General features: G+C 46.1%; 1 protein-coding gene across 1 annotated transcript in view; it reads left to right on the top strand.

Annotated features, from left to right (window-relative positions):
* The first annotated feature begins 6462 nt into the window (after positions 1-6462).
* The window catches only part of pigg (phosphatidylinositol glycan anchor biosynthesis class G), a 129728-nt gene continuing 119530 nt past the window's right edge, over positions 6463-16660 (top strand). The window contains exons 1-2 of the mRNA XM_056282726.1: positions 6463-6838; positions 7888-8093. Of these exons, the coding sequence (XP_056138701.1) occupies positions 6685-6838; positions 7888-8093 (360 nt within the window). The 5' untranslated portion in view covers positions 6463-6684. The remainder of the gene's footprint in view (positions 6839-7887; positions 8094-16660) is intronic.

Raw genomic sequence — 16660 nt, 5'->3', positions numbered from 1 at the left:
ACGCCAGCCAGGATGACTGTCGGAACTGCCGGTCTGCATGGGCTAGCAGCTAGCTTAGCCTGCCCTGCTTCCGCGTCCTGTCAGACCGCCCTCGGTGTTCCTCTTCGGGCGCAGCTCCAGGCAGGGCCATGGTCCCTGGGACCACCGGGTGCAGCAGACCAAGCTCCCTCAGCCAATCCAACGCCAGCTCTCCCAGCCAGGCACCCTTGACACACCTCCACACCACGACACCAAAAACACCACAGTCAATGCCAGGCGAGGCCGCCGCCAGACCGCCTTTGGTGTTATCGGAACTGCCGGTCTGCATGAGCTAGCAGTTAGCTTAGCCTGCCCCACATCTACGTACTGTCGGACCACCCTCGGTGTTACCTCCTCGGGCCCAGCCCCGGGCAGAGCCATGGTCCCTGGGCCCACAGGATGCAGCAGACCAAACTCTCCCAGCAGATCCAGCATAAAGGCTGCATAAAGAGCACAGAGATCCAGCATAAAGAGGCCGGTGTTACATACCTCAGTTACAAAAGGGCACGGTGGTCCAGTGGTTAGCACTGGTGCCTCACAGCAAGAAGGTCCTGGGTTCAAGTCAACTCAATTTTGTTTGTGTAGCCCAATATCACAAATTACAAATTTGCCTCAGGGGGCTTTACAGCAATACAACGTCCTGTCCTTAGACCCTCACATCAGATAAGGAACAGCTCCTTAAAATACCCTTTAACAGGGAGAAAAAGTAGGACGAAACCTCAGGGAGAGCAACAGAGGAGCATCTCTCTCCCAAGACGCACGACGTGTAATGGATGTTGTGTGTACACAGTTTACACAGTGCAACATTGAACCAGGTCTTTTCTGTGTGGAGTTTGCATGTTTTCCCCGTCTCTTGGGTTTCCTCCGGGTGCTCTGGTTTCCTCCCACCATCAAAAAGGCATAGGGTTAATACTCCTGTCTGTGCCCCTGAGCAAGGCAATGGAAAGAGGAACTGGAGTTGGCTCCCAGGCGCTGCAGCCGCCCACTGCTGGTATGCTACAGGATGGGTTAAATGAACAAATTCATTGTAAGAATACAATGTCAAATAAAGTGGCTTTCTTTCTTCCTTCTTACATGTGCTGATTGCATAATTTTTCTTTCTGGTTGACTTTAACACATTCTCTACCAGGAAGGGAAGGGGGGGGGGTCAAAGATTACATTATCTTCAGTCCTCATAACTTGCTAAATATTCCAAACGATTCATTGATTCATTCCCAGAGATTTAAATGAGTCACTTTAACCCAATCCACATACCTTGCATGACTTAAAAATGTGGCGGCTATGCCATGAAGTGTAGCTGCCCTCGGCACTTGGTAAGTACAGGCCACTCTCATGCACTTTTCAGTCTATTACACGAGTGATTTTTTAGAGCCCTGCGTGGGACAGTTTTTTCGGTCCCTATTCGGGATTTCTGACCGTTCCCACTGAGTTAGAGTAAAAATGTCCCGCACCTGCAACTTTTGTTCTTGGTCCTGCAGGGTCTCCTTCTGGCTGCAGCCTTCTAGCTCACTGTTTCTGTCCTAACAAGAGGTGTGTCTTGTTATATCTGAGTGAAGGAGGTGGACAAGGGTGAAAGAGAAAAGTGTAAGTATTGCAAGAGTATTCCCCAGTATGAGATGAAGAGTTAGGAAAATGACATCTCATTTGTTTTTGGTTTGCCAAGGCAAAGTACTCAACAGTATTTGACACACTCAAGGTTATATTTAATAGAAGTTACTACCTAATTCGCTATACAAATGCGAGTCACCGGGGGGTGGGGTGGGGAGGAGGCTCTGACTGTTGTGTGTGCTTATGCACTGGATAGCAGATTGGAGTATCCGGCCTTCTTGGAGTCTGGGTGGTGTCCTGGATAGCGCTCCGCCTCGGGACTCTACGGTTCTGCTGAGGGACTTCAAAGCTCACGTGGGCAACGATGGCGAAGACACAAACTTAGATGCAGACGTGGACAAAGACACTGCATAGCCGGCACTGGGTGAGGCCATCTTCCCACACCGGAAGTGTGGTAGGTTTTCCAGGTAGCATCCTTTCTTCCTCTTCATGTGCTCGCTCCCTCCTGGACACGTCTTCTACAGACGTTTTATCTTCTACTGATACGCCGACAACACCCAGCTAAGCTACACCTACCTCTGAAATCTAGAAACGGAGGCGGCTCAGCCTCTGCCAAAGGATTTTTGTGCAAGCGTTGACTGTCTCAGTCTTTATAACCTACATCCACACATCTTGCTCTCACATAATCTCTTTTTATTCATTCGTAGCACAAGTCTCCACGCCTCCGGCTTGGAAAGAATCCAGCCACAGGGCCAAAACCGGAGCTGGTGCCAAAAGAGCAACTCGCACTACCTGAGGACTGGCACATCCCTTGGTGCCCGTCTACTGATTCATTTCAGAGTTTAAAGACAGGCCACTTTTTTAACTGTCGAAGTGATCAATCTACCCAAAGTTAATTACTTCTTTGCGAGGTACCCGATCCAACTTGCCACTTATTGGTCACACTCATTAAACTCTATAGTAAACACATTTTATGGGAAAGATGAAAAAATAAAAAATAAATCCAGAACCAAACTGGCCACACTACAAAAACATAAAGCTTGGAAGTTTGTTTGTTCATTGTCTGTTTATTAGGCTCTCAATTAGTTTCTGCATACAGCAGCTTTTCTTCTCGGGGGACACACAACATTGTGACAGTACAGCCAATAACCATTTACAGCATAGCACGTAGCATCCTTCCAGCCATTATCCAAACCGCTTATCCTGCTCTCAGGATCGCGGGGATGCTGGAGCCTATCCCAGCAGTCACTGGGCGGCAGGCGGGGAGACACCCTGGATAGGCCGCCAGGCCATCACAGAGCCCACATACACACAGTCACACCTAGGGGCAATGTAGTACAGCTGATCCACCTGACCTCCATGTCTTTGGACTGTGGGAGGAAACCGGAGCCCCCAGAGGAAACCCCCGCAGACACGGGGAGAACATGCAAACTCCACACAGAGGACGACCCGGGATGACCCCCCAGGTTGGACTACCCCGGGGCTCGAACGCAGGACCTATTTGCTGTGAGGCGACCACACTAATGTAATAAACACTACAAACAGTAGAACACACATAGATGAGACAAGCTCCCGAGGTCAAGATCTACTAATCACTGCTGCGGAAACGTGGAGGCCACTAAACTTTCTGCTTTTAAATTCGGATAAAACCGAGACGCTGGTCGTTGGCCCTGCTACACACAGACACCAATTTGATCAAGTAACGATAACAATCGACAACTCTGTGGTTTCACAATGTGTGGCATCCAAAAGTCTTGGTGTTAGTTTGATCCCAGCCTTTCCTTTGGTAAGCACATTACAGAAATCACCAAGACTGCCTTTTCTCACCCACTTAACACAGCTCAAATTCAGTCTTTCCTCTCCATGGCTGATGCAGAGACTCTAATACATGCATTTGTCTCATCCAGACTTGATTACTGTGATGTTGTGTTCTCAGGTCTGCCACATGCTGGTACTAGGACTCTCCAGATGGGTCAGAATGCTGCTGCTAGAATCCTAACTAAACCATATCACACCAACTCTTGCCTCCCTTCATTGGCTTCCTGTCCATGTTAGATCAGAATACAAGGTGCTTCTGCTGACTTATAAAATCCTAAATGTGCTTGCTCCATCCTACCTGTCTGATCTCCTTAAACCTTACATGCCACCTCGAGCACTTCAATCTCAAAACACAGGGCTCCTGTGTGTACCCAAAGTTAAGAGGAAGTCAGCTGGTGGCAGCAGGGCCTTTTCCTATCCGGGCCTCGTTCTTGTGGAATAACCTGCCTGCTGCCATCAGACAATCGGAGTCTGTTGAGTCCTTTAAATCCAAACTTTAATCCAAGCCAATCTAATTCTAACTTTACATTATTGACTATTGCAGACTTCTCTCACATGTCTTTTCTCTCTCTCTGAATGATGCCTTCTCCTTTCTCCTCTTCTGTGTGTGTGTGTGAATGGTGTGATGTGAGTCTCCCCTGTGTGCACGTGCAGTCTGTCCTCCTCCCAGGTCTTCATGGTGATGGTGGGCGCCACCTGGACACTGCTTGGCATCCCCCTCATCGCAGTTTATTCTTATTTAGTATCTTGTAAATGCATGTAATTTTGTTATGTTTCAAAGTTGTACCCTTCTCTCACTCAGATGTGTGACTAACCTTTTTCTTGTCTCTTCTCCCGAGTGTGAGAATGGTGTGATGTGAGTCGCCCCTGTGTGCATGTGTAGGCTGTGCTCCTGTCAGGTCTCCATGGTGATGCTGGTTGCGTGGCTCGGGTCCTGGGCAGTTCCGCCGGCGTCTGGACACTGCTTGGCATCCTCCTCGTCATATTATTCAACAACTGTTGTGCACAGCGAGACAGTTTTATATGTATACTGTGTGTGTGTGTGTGTGTTAGCATGTGTTGAATTGGATCAGATTAAGGAAAAGCAAATGTTCTGATGCATAAAACCTTGCTAGGAACAAAGTGTGAAGAAGTTCAGGGGGGTAGGATGCTTCCTGAAGGCACTGTGGAGAAGATACCTTCGTACGGTAGACATCTGGCATCCTATCATCACTCATTCCAGCTTTTTTTGAATTTTGAGTATTTCGTAAGAGATCAGATATGATTATTTTTTTTACTCTACAGTGGTCTGAACCAGTACAGACTTCATACTGGGAGGAAATCAGTATTTCTGTAAGATGTCGAAGCAACCTTGCGTTTGAGGGCTAACAGCTGTAGTTTAATGAAGCCGAGGACCTCTCCTGAAATAAGTATCGTTCTCACTAAGAATGTACAATAGAAAGCACATTTAAGGCCCAGAAAAGGGAAACAGTCGTTTAATTATCACATCAAGTGTGATGATGTTTTTCTTGGTCAATTTCGTTTGTTAATTTTTGCTGATTTACAAGTAACGTGTTACAAAATACGTGTGTGGCAGCATATTTTGCCCTTCTTTGTTGCATTATAATTACTGCTTTGAATGTTGTCAATTATTGGTGCTGTTTTTGTTGATTAATTAAATATGTTATTTAACTGCCAGCACAAGCCCTTACAGACAACAGTCAGTATGAAGACGGATGTGATACCGGTGTTCATACTGACTGCTGGTACTGTGTGAATAGTACACATGATCTCTGGTCACACCCATATTTGCGTAGGTTTGGGTCGTCAGGCCCTGCCTGCATTGTACTGTATTGTGTAGAAGGGTGGGGACACCTGCAGTCAGTTTAGACTGAACACGTCACTTAGACGAGCGATGAAACGTTTCTGTCAACAAACGTTGTATCCACATGAACTGGTACAACTTTTTTTAATATATATATTTGGTAACACTTTATTATGGGGATCATAGTCACCATTAATTAGGTGCTTATTAGCATGCAAATTAGCAACATATTGGCTCTTAATTGGTCATTATTACGTACTCATTAATGCCTTATTCTGCATGGCCTTATTATACAACCAGTAAGCCATTAACTATGAGTTTTCCCTCTATAACCTCAGAAGTATTGCTTATTAGTAGTACCATCTCAATATGCTTTGCTTAGTGTGGCCTTTATAAGGTGGTAGTACCACAAGAAGAGTTATTCTCCCTTACTAACACTTAATGAATATGGTCTGTTCTTACATAACAAAACACAAAACTACAAGTGTTCATAGTGTTAAATTACTGTAAATTAAGTTTTTGTTACTTAGAATATGTTCCCCATACTAAAGTGACATCTTGATCATTACTAATTCACTAGTAATTAAGTTTTTGTTACTTAGAATATGTTCCCCATACTAAAGTGACATCTCGATCATTACTAATTCACTAGTAATTAAGTTTTTTTATGTTCCCCATACTGAAGTGTTGCCATATATTTTATTGATTTTCACTTTTTTTTAATCCCACAAGAATTACGAAACACGCGTGACTTCAAATCAGCTACTCACCTCCCAGATACAAAGTATTATTCATCACATGTATTAACAAACTGAAAACCCTCATTCCCGTCCCACCCACCCGCCCGCTCATAGGACCACAGGTACAGAATACACCAGGGTAAAGAAGGGAAAACACAAGATCATCAAATAACTGTGTAGTGTATTTGAATAAGTGCATTACTCGGTGCGACCGCTAGGCGGCACTGTGACTTTGCTGTTGTGTTACTGTGTTTGTATTGAGACCGCAGAATAAAAGACGTCGTTGACTGACTGGATATGGCTTCCACCACATCATATATTACAAACTGTATTAATTATTCAAACAAAATGAAGAAAAAACGATGAGGGGGGGGGGGTGCTCAATTCAACATTTCCACGCTGATTCAACCTAGCTTGATTGACACCGCTACTTCCGCCGTGTGATTTGAACGTCAGGGCCACCGTAGTTCGGCACAACCCGGAAGCCGCCCATAACAAATCCACTGTACGCTCTCCAGCTAGCCTTCACACTGCCCGTTTGCCGTCGTCTTACACCTTTAAGAAGGGCAGCTCCTTAAATAACATAACATAACATAACATAACATATAGCCGTAGCTCGGCTGTTGGTTCTTTAGTGCGGACGTGCCGAAGGGGTTTCGGGGGCGTCCCTATGTAGTCCGACACGCACGGCGGTCATGTACGCGGGCAGCGCCGCGTCTGTTAAGCTAGCTCGTTAGCTGTGAGCCGGCCGGCAAGATGAAGGTCCGCTCGTCGGTCTTCGCGTCCTTCGTTCTGATGCTGGAGGTGGTCGGCGTGGCCGTCTTCCTCAGAGGGTTTTTCCCCGTCCCCGTCAAGTCGTCCCTGTCGTCCAAGACCAAGCTGTCGGACCTGCCGCCGGAGCCCCTGGCAGGTGCGTAGGCACGACAGCGTCCCTCATTCACTTCTCAGCTGGTTCAGTGCTGGGAGGGGGTCTAGCAGCTCCGTTCCCTGTACCCCAACACACGGGGTTTGTTATTATGGCAGCTCACAAAATAAAATACTGGGGCATGTAGTTAAACATTTTTACATTTTATTGGAAAATTTTTTTGTACACAAGCAGAGGTTTTCTAATTCCCGCCCTTATCTGCGACGTTTCCTGCCCGAACTTGAGTCTCTCTGAAGTTCTGTTGGATCGTTAAAGGACGACAAGGGTACAAAGTGGTTAAACTGCCACGACAAGTTCTTCAGGGAATCCTCTGACGTCACCGTGTGACGTTTCAAATGGCTGTGGCTTATAATGCTTGTTTATTCTTGTATTTGTTTCCAGTTTTAATGCAGTTTTTCTTTTTTCTTTTCGTTTAATTCTATTATTTTCTATTCAGTATATGTATTTTTCCATTAAATAGGACGTTGTTATATTTTAAATGGGGAGTCTGTTTTGTTTATTGTGAGTTTCTGTTTTCTGTTTGACGTTGTGTGTTGTGTTTGAAGTTGGGTGTCGTGTTTGAAGTTGGGTGTCGTGTTTGAAGTTGTGTGTCGTGTTTGAAGTTGGGTGTTGTGTTTGAAGTTGGGTGTTGTGTCTGAAGTTGTGTGTTGTGTTTGAAGTTGTGTGTTGTGTGTTGTGTTTGAAGTTGGGTGTTGTGTTTGAAGTTGTGTGTTGTGTTTGAAGTTGGGTGTTGTGTTTGAAGTTGTGTGTTGTGTTTGAAGTTGGGTGTTGTGTTTGAAGTTGTGTGTTGTGTTTGAAGTTGGGTGTTGTGTTTGAAGTTGTGTGTTGTGTTTGAAGTTGGGTATTGTGTTTGATGTTGTGTGTTGTGTTTGAAGTTGGGTGTGGTGTTTGAAGTTGGCTGTTGTGTTGTACTTTTTGCAATTAAAAAGATAAATGAAATGAGAGCGTCCCTCGTGCTGCCTCGTCACCCAGCACCGTATGCTCTCAGGTGTTACGCGTTTCGAAATGCATTGACGGCTTGTTTTGAATTGCAGGAGGGTCCCACAACTCATCCCGACTCCCCCAGCCCCTATTTAAAAGGGTGGTTATAATGTTAGTAGATGCTCTTCGGGAGGATTTTGTGTTTGGTCCCCATGGTCGGAAGTACATGCCCTACACCAGGCATCTGGTTGAACGTGGTTCAGCGCACAGCTTTGTGGCCAAGGCGAGGCCTCCAACGGTGACGATGCCTAGAATTAAGGTAAACTGACACTTCTCAACTCTGTCGTCATCATGTGAAGGTTGACATGGCTGTAAACCGTCTGCTTGTACATTCACCGTGACTTTTCACCATGGCTCAACGTACTTAGGGCAGCAAATACTCAAGGTTATGTATAAAGATTGTTTTTGTGGCAGCAGTGTTGAAACTGAAGTAATGATACTAAACTTTATTTATATCGCACCTTTCTAAACAACATTATAAGGCTTGTAGAAGTTGAAGGCTTTTTACACATCACAAAGTAACTAAGCAATCTGTGGGTCTACCAGCAGTGACTACGATAGAGGATTTGGATTCTGGCTGCCCTGTCTAGCTGGTCATTTCTAGGCGGCGTAGTGGTTAGCACGGTCGCCTCACAGCAAGAAGGTCCTGGGTTCGAGCCCCGGGGTTGTCCAACCTTGGGGGGTCGTCCTCTGTGTGGTGTTTGCGTGTTCTCTCCGTGTCTGCGTGGGTTTCCTCCGGGGACGCTGGTTTCCTCCCACAGTCCAAAGACATGGAGGTCAGGTGAATCGGCCGTACTAAATTGTCCTTAGGTGTGAATGTCTATGTGTGTGTATGTGTGTGTTGGCCCTGTGATGGCCTGGCGGCCTGTCCAGGGTGTCTCCCCACCTGCCGCCCAGTGACTGCTGGGATAGGCTCCAGCACCCCTGCGACCCTGAGAGCAGGATAAGCGGTTTGGATAATGGATGATGAATGAATGAAAAATGAATGACTACACTAATCATGTAATGACGTATTAAAGACTTGATAAAGAAGGGCTGTAGGGTTGGGTTCATTAAGCAATACATATGATCTGATTTTAAATCCCTTGTTTGTGGGCTGCACACAAAAAATCAATTCAGAAAAACAACTAATTCATCCAAATTCACACGTCAGACAGTGCTGTACTGAATCCGCATAAAGCTGGTTTCAGATGACTTAGCTGACTACCAAACTACAACAACCAGGGAGTGTGCCAGCATGAGTATGTGTATCCTCACTCACGATATGAACAGCTGTAAGCTAGTGGGACGGCGGACACTGCTGGCTTGAAGCAGCCTGCTCAGCAGGTCAGAGATTGAACTCCCAAACTACAACAACCAGCGAGAGTGCCAACGTGAGTATTTCACAGGGGTGATCAGGTTGGCACCTTCCATCCCGAAGGTTTATTTCTATTAGGCTCAGAAGGCTTGACAGTAAGCCCTGGCGTCCCTGAACCATCCCCCTTCATACCCACATCCAGCACCCTCCAGCATCGGAAATTAACAGGGACAAAGTGCAAAAATGCCCCAAGAAATCTCAGCATGCCCCCAAAAACTGTGATGGGGGGGGGGGGCGAAACTTGCCCCAAAGATTTTGAAAATGTAATTCAATGTTAAACAGTTTTAGGCCAATATCCCAATCCTACATAAAACATAATTTTATTTTCATTCAGTTAATTTAATTTCCATTGCCGTCTCTGACACACAGTCACAAACAGCGCTTGTTGTTCACGCTGTGCTGCTGTTACGATCCCTGGCAGAGGCCGGGCAATCCTGCATCTGAATTTTAAGTTGGCTGCTGCAGTGGACCGGCACCTCATTAAAAAAAGCTCCAACTGTTACCGAAGAAAGCAACCCAAAAGTCCTGGGCCGTCACCAACGCCAAGCCCAGCAAATAAGATGGCAAAGAAAGTTGCCGCTTCTACAACTGCCCCTTCTAACACATACAGATGGTATTGTATATACATACAGATGATTGAACACTCTGGGACTGCAGTAGTATGCTTTTTATTTACTCATTTTGGCACACGGTACGGTGGTGATTACTTTATGCATTTTAATCTGGGCTCATTTCACATTAAAAACAGCAACTCTATGCACTATTTGCTGTTTTTTAACACTAGAACAGCCCCCAACATTTTGTAAATGCCCCAATCTCTTAGACAGTGTGGGGGCAAAAGTTGCCCCCCCCTGCCAAATATTTGTTAAATTTCCTACGCCGACACCCCTCTACATACAGCTAATCTGCAGGAACAACATCTAAGAGCTACTCCCCCAGCTGAACTGATTTCTGCCCATCCATAGCCAGTAACTAGCCCTTTCCATGTTGTCAGATAATTATATTCCATAGATGGATTACAGTAATGTAATCCATCTATGGATTACATTACTGTAATCCATAGATGGATTACATTACTGTAATCCATTAAACATTACTGTAATCCATAGACCTTCTCAAACAAGTGTGACTTTTAGAGACTAATCAGACTTGTTCTGTTTTTTATAAAAAATGTTAGTTATTTGGCTGAGGCTCGATGCTCCAGAAACAGATTTAATCACTGGAACAGTAGATCTTTAACTGCCAGTTCAGCAAACCCAAAATCAACCAGTAGGAGGCTAACAGGTGACGGGTCAGAGCCGTAGTGCCTCGACGACTTCATTAGCACTCGCCAGAGTTAACCCATAAGTGAGGAGCACGAGGAAAAGATGGAGTAAAATTCTCTGCAGAATAGACAGGGGTGTCATTAGAGAGGGGGATGTGAAATGCTTCCTCATGAGAGGCTTTTTCAGCGTTTGACAGAACTGGACGTGGTGCCGCGGTCCTGATTGGATTGGAAAGGTCATCCACTGTTGGGGAGCTAGGAAGAGGGAGACTTGGCACTGGTGGATGAGTGATGGGTTGGGGACTATAGGAAGGGAGAATGCGGGGCACAGTCTTGGAGTGTAGGGCTTGACTATGGCCCGAAGGGACAGAGGTGCGGCTCCCTCATAGGCTAGTACTGAAATCCGTGTTGCCTGGGAGAGGTGTGACTTTTTTTTTTTGATTTTGATATACTCTATTGATCCCCGTACAGAAATCATGCTCTACATTTAATCCATCCTAGCTGTGTAGGAGCAGTGAGCAGCCACCGTGCAGCACCCGGGGACCAACTCCAGTTCATCTTGCCATGTCTCGGTCAGGGGCACAGACAGGAGTATTAACCCTAACATGCATGTCTTTTGGCTGGTGGGGGAAACTGGATCACCCGGAGAAAACCCACCGCAGACACGGGGAGAACATGCCAACTCCACATAGAGGACGACTTTGGATGACCCTTCAAGGTTGGACAATCCTGGGGTTCGAACGCAGGACCTTCTTGCTCTGAGGTGACAGCACTAACCCCTGTGCTGCCCAAGATGTGCCCAAGAAGACACAGATGAGTTTGGCAATGAAAACCTTGCCAGTTGTAGCATCCTTTTATGAGTTGCACTAATGACATATGGGCCTCATTGGTTGAGTCAAATCACACCAGAAGTTTTGACTACATGGGTTTGTGTCACCACGTTGTTATAAGTGTGAATGAAAAAGTCCTACACAAGGCAAATTAGACCCCCAGGATAGGAAAGGTGGCAAGGAGCATGTTTCTGGTTTAGATACTCATATTTTTGGAGGCATAAGGCCTTAAGAGAGGGAGTAGTTCTTGCAGAATAAGGTGCCACAGTATAACCATAGAGCACTGTCTCAGTGTCCACACTGGACCTTACCAGACACCATGTCAAGGGTTGTGTTTTAGTAAATGTCACGGGGTTGTCGTTTTTGACATTAGATGGACAAAGGGGGTTGGACCATTTAGTCGATTGGTTAGCGCAGTCGCCCGTGGTGTGGGCGACCCGGGTTCGCATCCTGGCTGTGGCGGTTCCCGGCTGCCCCCCCAAATTCGCTACACTATGTATTGGGTGGCATGGTGGCGCAGTGGTTAGCGCGGTTGCCTCACAACAAGAAGGTCCTGGGTTCGAGCCCCGGGGTAGTCCATCCTTGGGGGTGGTCCCGGGTCGTCCTCTGTGTGGAGTTTGCATGTTCTCCCCGTGTCTGCGTGGGTTTCCTCCGGGTGCTCCGGTTTCCTCCCACAGCCCAAAGACATGTAGGTCAGGTGAATCGGCCATACTACATTGTCCCTAGGTGTGAATGTGTGTGTTTGTGTATGTGTGTCTGTGTGTATGTGTGTGTGTGTGTGATGGCCTGGCCCTGTGATGGCCTGGCGGCTTGTCCAGGGTGTCTCCCCACCTGCCGCCCAATGACTGCTGGGATAGGCTCCAGCATCCCGCGACCTTGAGAGCAGGTTAAGCAGTTTGGATAATGGATATATGGATGGGCAAAGGGGTGTGTAATTGTTGAGCTGAACAGAACCAGATATCACAGTGGAGTTAGTGATGGTAGTCAGTAAGGGGAGCACATCACCAACAACGATCTGGAGCAGACAATGGGGTCAAGGCAGAATCATAGCTCAGAGTAGGAGACACTGAGAGACTTGGTAACTGAAAAGAGAAACCTCAGATGTGCTTTTCTTTTGCAACTGGCTAACAAACTTTTTCTGTGTTTCTTTGGGGGCAGTAGGTTTAGAAGGAATTGATGATTTATTGTCAGTGCTTAAGACTGCCAAGATGCAGGTGGGGAGAGATGGGTCGTCTAACATTTCTGCACAAGAGTCCATCGGTAGTCTATCCATTTATCCATTGTCCAAACTGCTTATCCTGCAGCAAGAAGGTCCTGGGTTCAAGCCCTGGGGTACTCCAATCTTGGGGGTCGTCCTGTGTGTGGAGTTTGCATGTTCTCCCCGTGTCTGCGTGGCTTTCCCCCGGGTGCTCAGGTTTCCTCCCACAGTCCAAAGACATGTAGGTCAGGTGACTTGGCCGTAGGTGTAAATGTGTGTGTTGGCCCTGTTGATGGCCTGGCGACCTGTCCAGGGTGTCTCCCCCATCGGTAGTCACTAGGGGATATTTTTCAGATGGTTGGTCACTTGGATAAGCAGCAGATTCTAAATTCAGCAGTTTTAACTCATTCGACCTTGTTGCTTTGTCAGAGCACTGCCAACCGCTACGCTAAACAGAAGGAAATAGTGCGGCTCTGTTTATCTAACGCATGGCGAGTTTTCTCCGAGGTGTTGTCCATCAGCATGATTAGAATCATAAAGGCTGCATCCAAGCTGTATTTATCCAGTGAGCCTTGCAACTCAGTCATATTTTTTTGACCTTTTGTCTAATCAGAATTGCAAGTGCCAACTCATCATGGAATCAAAACACCTTGTAATGTGCAAAAGGTGTGACGTTTTCTTGTCTTTTTACCTCTGTAGTGTTTACATATGCATAGCTTCCCATCTTAAAGACGCTGTATGATCAGCATTTTACTGTAGATTGAGAGGAGGGAGTTGTGCATTCAGAGGCTGGCATGCTCGATGAACACGGCACAATGTGTTATTATTGATGACCCACATGACACCCACTGTTTGGCGCACTGACACTGCAGCTTGTGCGTCACACAAATCAGGCATATGATCATGGCTTTGACATGGACGTGTGGGTGTATGTTTACATAGGATGTGTTAACATTCGAAAAACTTAGACCATAACCTAAGTAAGCTTGTTAGCGTTGACACTGTGTGGATAATATTGTGCTCAGTTGTTCTAATTGTAGATTTGCAACTTAATTATATACCAGCAGGTGGCAGTGCAGATCAACTGTCACGTTACTGACCACTATCACTGCATTGCACCCAGTTAACTGGTATGACACAGCCAACTAACCCAAATCAACATCTTTCAGAGGCTCAGCCCACGTTAATTCATGCATACATTAAGTCCACAGTTCCCATCCATTATATGTGCACAGTTACAGGATGACATTGTTTTGTAAAGATAAACACATGATGAGGATGTTTGTTTTATGTATGCTTTTTGGAACCAGGCAGCAGGAGAATGCTATGACAGAAACGCCACCCTAGGGTTTTGTCGCAGCATTTCTAACTAAATTTTAGGGATCCGTTCAAGTTAGTATTTCTTGCCAGAAGCAGGAGAGGAAGGGAGGTTGGTTCTATTTTCTTGTCCCTTTGTATTCACGTTTAGCCAAACAGGGCTGTAACGCTGGCACAGGAGTAGGAAAAGCTTTTCTGAAGTGCTTGGTTTGAACAATGAGTCCCGTCAGTCACAGTGCCAGCTGAATCAAAGACTGTGGCTGATTGAGAGGGCAGCATCTCCCACTGAAAGATGGACAAAATGGACCAACTGTGTGAAGTGCTCCATTGTCCTCATATTGCTGAACTAACATTACTTTTTCAAATCTCCCAGTGTACTCGAGCAGATGAGCAGTTGTTTTGGTAGTGAAGTCTCTCCCTTGTGTCCCTTTTGGCCTGGTGATTTCTTCACATGTTTTCAAGGTAAATGTCGAAAAGTTTCTTGTTTCAAAAATTGGAGAAGAAATGGACAAAAATGATTTCCACAGAAACAGACCTGAAGGCCCACTCTGTTCCCACAGCACTATTCCTTTGCTGTTCCTCTGCTGTTCCTACAGCACTGATCCTCTGCTGTTCCTACAGCGCCATTCCTCTCTTGTTCCTACAGCGCTGTTCCTCTGCTGTCCCTACAGCGCTGTTCCTCTGCTGTTACTACAACATTGTTCATCTGCTGTTCCTACAGCGCTGTTCCTCCGCTGTGCCGGTGTATCTGGGTTGTGCAGGGCCACACCAGCCGGGTACATCCTGTTGGCTGGCATGGAGCCAGAATATTTATGAGTCCTTGAAGAAGTTTGACGTTTTTGCTTTCCTTATCTGTACAGATTCTATTTCATATCATTCAACTACTTGTGGGCATGAAGTTGTCACACATGTGAGTCAGTATGTTATATGGAGAAAAGTGATTCTTCTCTCTGCTCAGAATCATATAGGTCTATTTTCAGTCAGGCTTCTGGCTTTGTTATTTAAAAGAAAATACTAGGGATATCATTCATTCCTAACAGTAGTGGGGGGAAAGCAGGGGCGTCTGGGTGGCATGGCAGTCTATTCCACTGCCTACCAACATGGGGATTGTCGGTTCGAATCCCCTTGTTACCTCCGGCTTGGTCAGACGTCCCTACAGACACAACTGGCTGTGTCTGCGGGTGGGAAGCCGGATGTGGATATGTGTCCTGGTCCTGCACTAGTGCCTCCTCTGGTCAGTTGGGGCGCCTGTTGGGGGGAAGCAGGAACTGGGGGGAATAGTGTGATCCTCCCACGTGCCACGCCCCCCCCGGCGAAACTCCTCACTGTCAGGTGAAAAGAAGTGGCTTGTGACTCCACATGTGTCGGAGGAGGCATGTGGTAGTCTGCAGCCCTCCCTGAATCAGCAGAGGGGGTGGAGCAGTGACCACGTTGGCTCGGAAGAGTGGGGTAATTGGGCGGATACAATTTGGGAGAAAATTACGGGAAAAAAAGTAGAAAAAGCAGTATCATAACTCTGTTCAGCAATAAAGACAAAATCCATTCTATGCAGGAAACGTTTGTCAAATGTTTGTAGCAAAGTTTTGAATTTCTGCAGTCATTTTTCAATTTCTTGTATGTACGAGCTCAAGAACAAAGAGAGCTCAAGACTTGGGTTGCATCTTTCTGTTTCTAGCAAGGGCCTGTTTTTATTTCATGATGTAAAATAATTTATTCTCACTCGAAAAAATAGAGCAAAACATTTGAGGACATTACAAACTTACTTGTATTAACTTGTATTACAAATACAGTTTAATTTGTGGCGTCAGATGTTACTGTTTACACATTTTAATAAGTGAAGGAATTTTTGACCTGCTTTCATATTTCTAAAAGTTTCGTATTATTAAACAATTTGCAATTAGGATTGCATTAATTAGGCACACAAACAATGGCATAATCTTTTTGTGTTTAAAGCCTTCCATTAAAGCATTGACTTGGCCCAGGTCCATGTGGTTTTAGGACGGTGTAGTCCACCAGAGTACTGACCCAACAGCACCTTCAGAAGCCACCGTGCTCTCAACAGCAGCCCGGTCTGGCTTGCTGAGGCTGGTGCACCATGTAACAGTCAGAAATATACCTACTGTGTTTTGGGACAGTATTTTAGTTGTAGTACCATATTTGGTCACTGGGTGGCGCTTCATGTTTATGCTGCGCCTCGTCACTGGGGCCAGTGTCACTCCCAGTCTACCTGTCTGTTGTGCAACAGTAACTTGTCTCTCCTTAGTAACAGATCGCTTCGTGTACAACTGAGTATCAGTCCACGTGTCTGGTGAAAGGTCATAGTGCCGTCGTAACCAGGCATTGTATGGTGGCAGGTATAGGCGATTAAAGTGACATAAGTGCAAAATCCTACTATTGACTTCTATGCTAAGCTATCCTGGTGCAGCCTAGCTAGTACTAAGCTAACACAGCTAACACGTAACCAACAGCTTGTTACAACCACCAGACAGGCCCTCCAACCCAACCTAGTCCTCAAGGACCCGCTATCCTGCAGATTTTCCTTACAACCCTGGATTGGTACCTGTTTGTTGTTATTTAGCCAATCAGCAATGAATTATGCCAGATGTTGCACACCTTGCATAATTAAGTGCTGTGAGATGATTGGTTGAGTAAGTACAAGCAGGGCTACCTATGCAGGGTTCCAATGAAAATCTGCAGGATAGGGGGTCCTCGAGGACTGGGTTGGGAAACACTGCATTAATTTCAGTTGCAGCAGCTCTGGCGCCATCTTCCCGGTCATCCAGTAGCCCAGCTCTACCCTCCCTCAGTTCACTCTTGTTCGAAGAAGAGTGATGAGCCTATTTTTAAAGCAGGGAATGAA

This window comes from Lampris incognitus, chromosome 1 (assembly GCF_029633865.1).
Source record: "Lampris incognitus isolate fLamInc1 chromosome 1, fLamInc1.hap2, whole genome shotgun sequence".
Taxonomy (NCBI): domain Eukaryota; kingdom Metazoa; phylum Chordata; class Actinopteri; order Lampriformes; family Lampridae; genus Lampris; species Lampris incognitus.
This window is presented reverse-complemented; position numbering and strand designations above follow the sequence as displayed.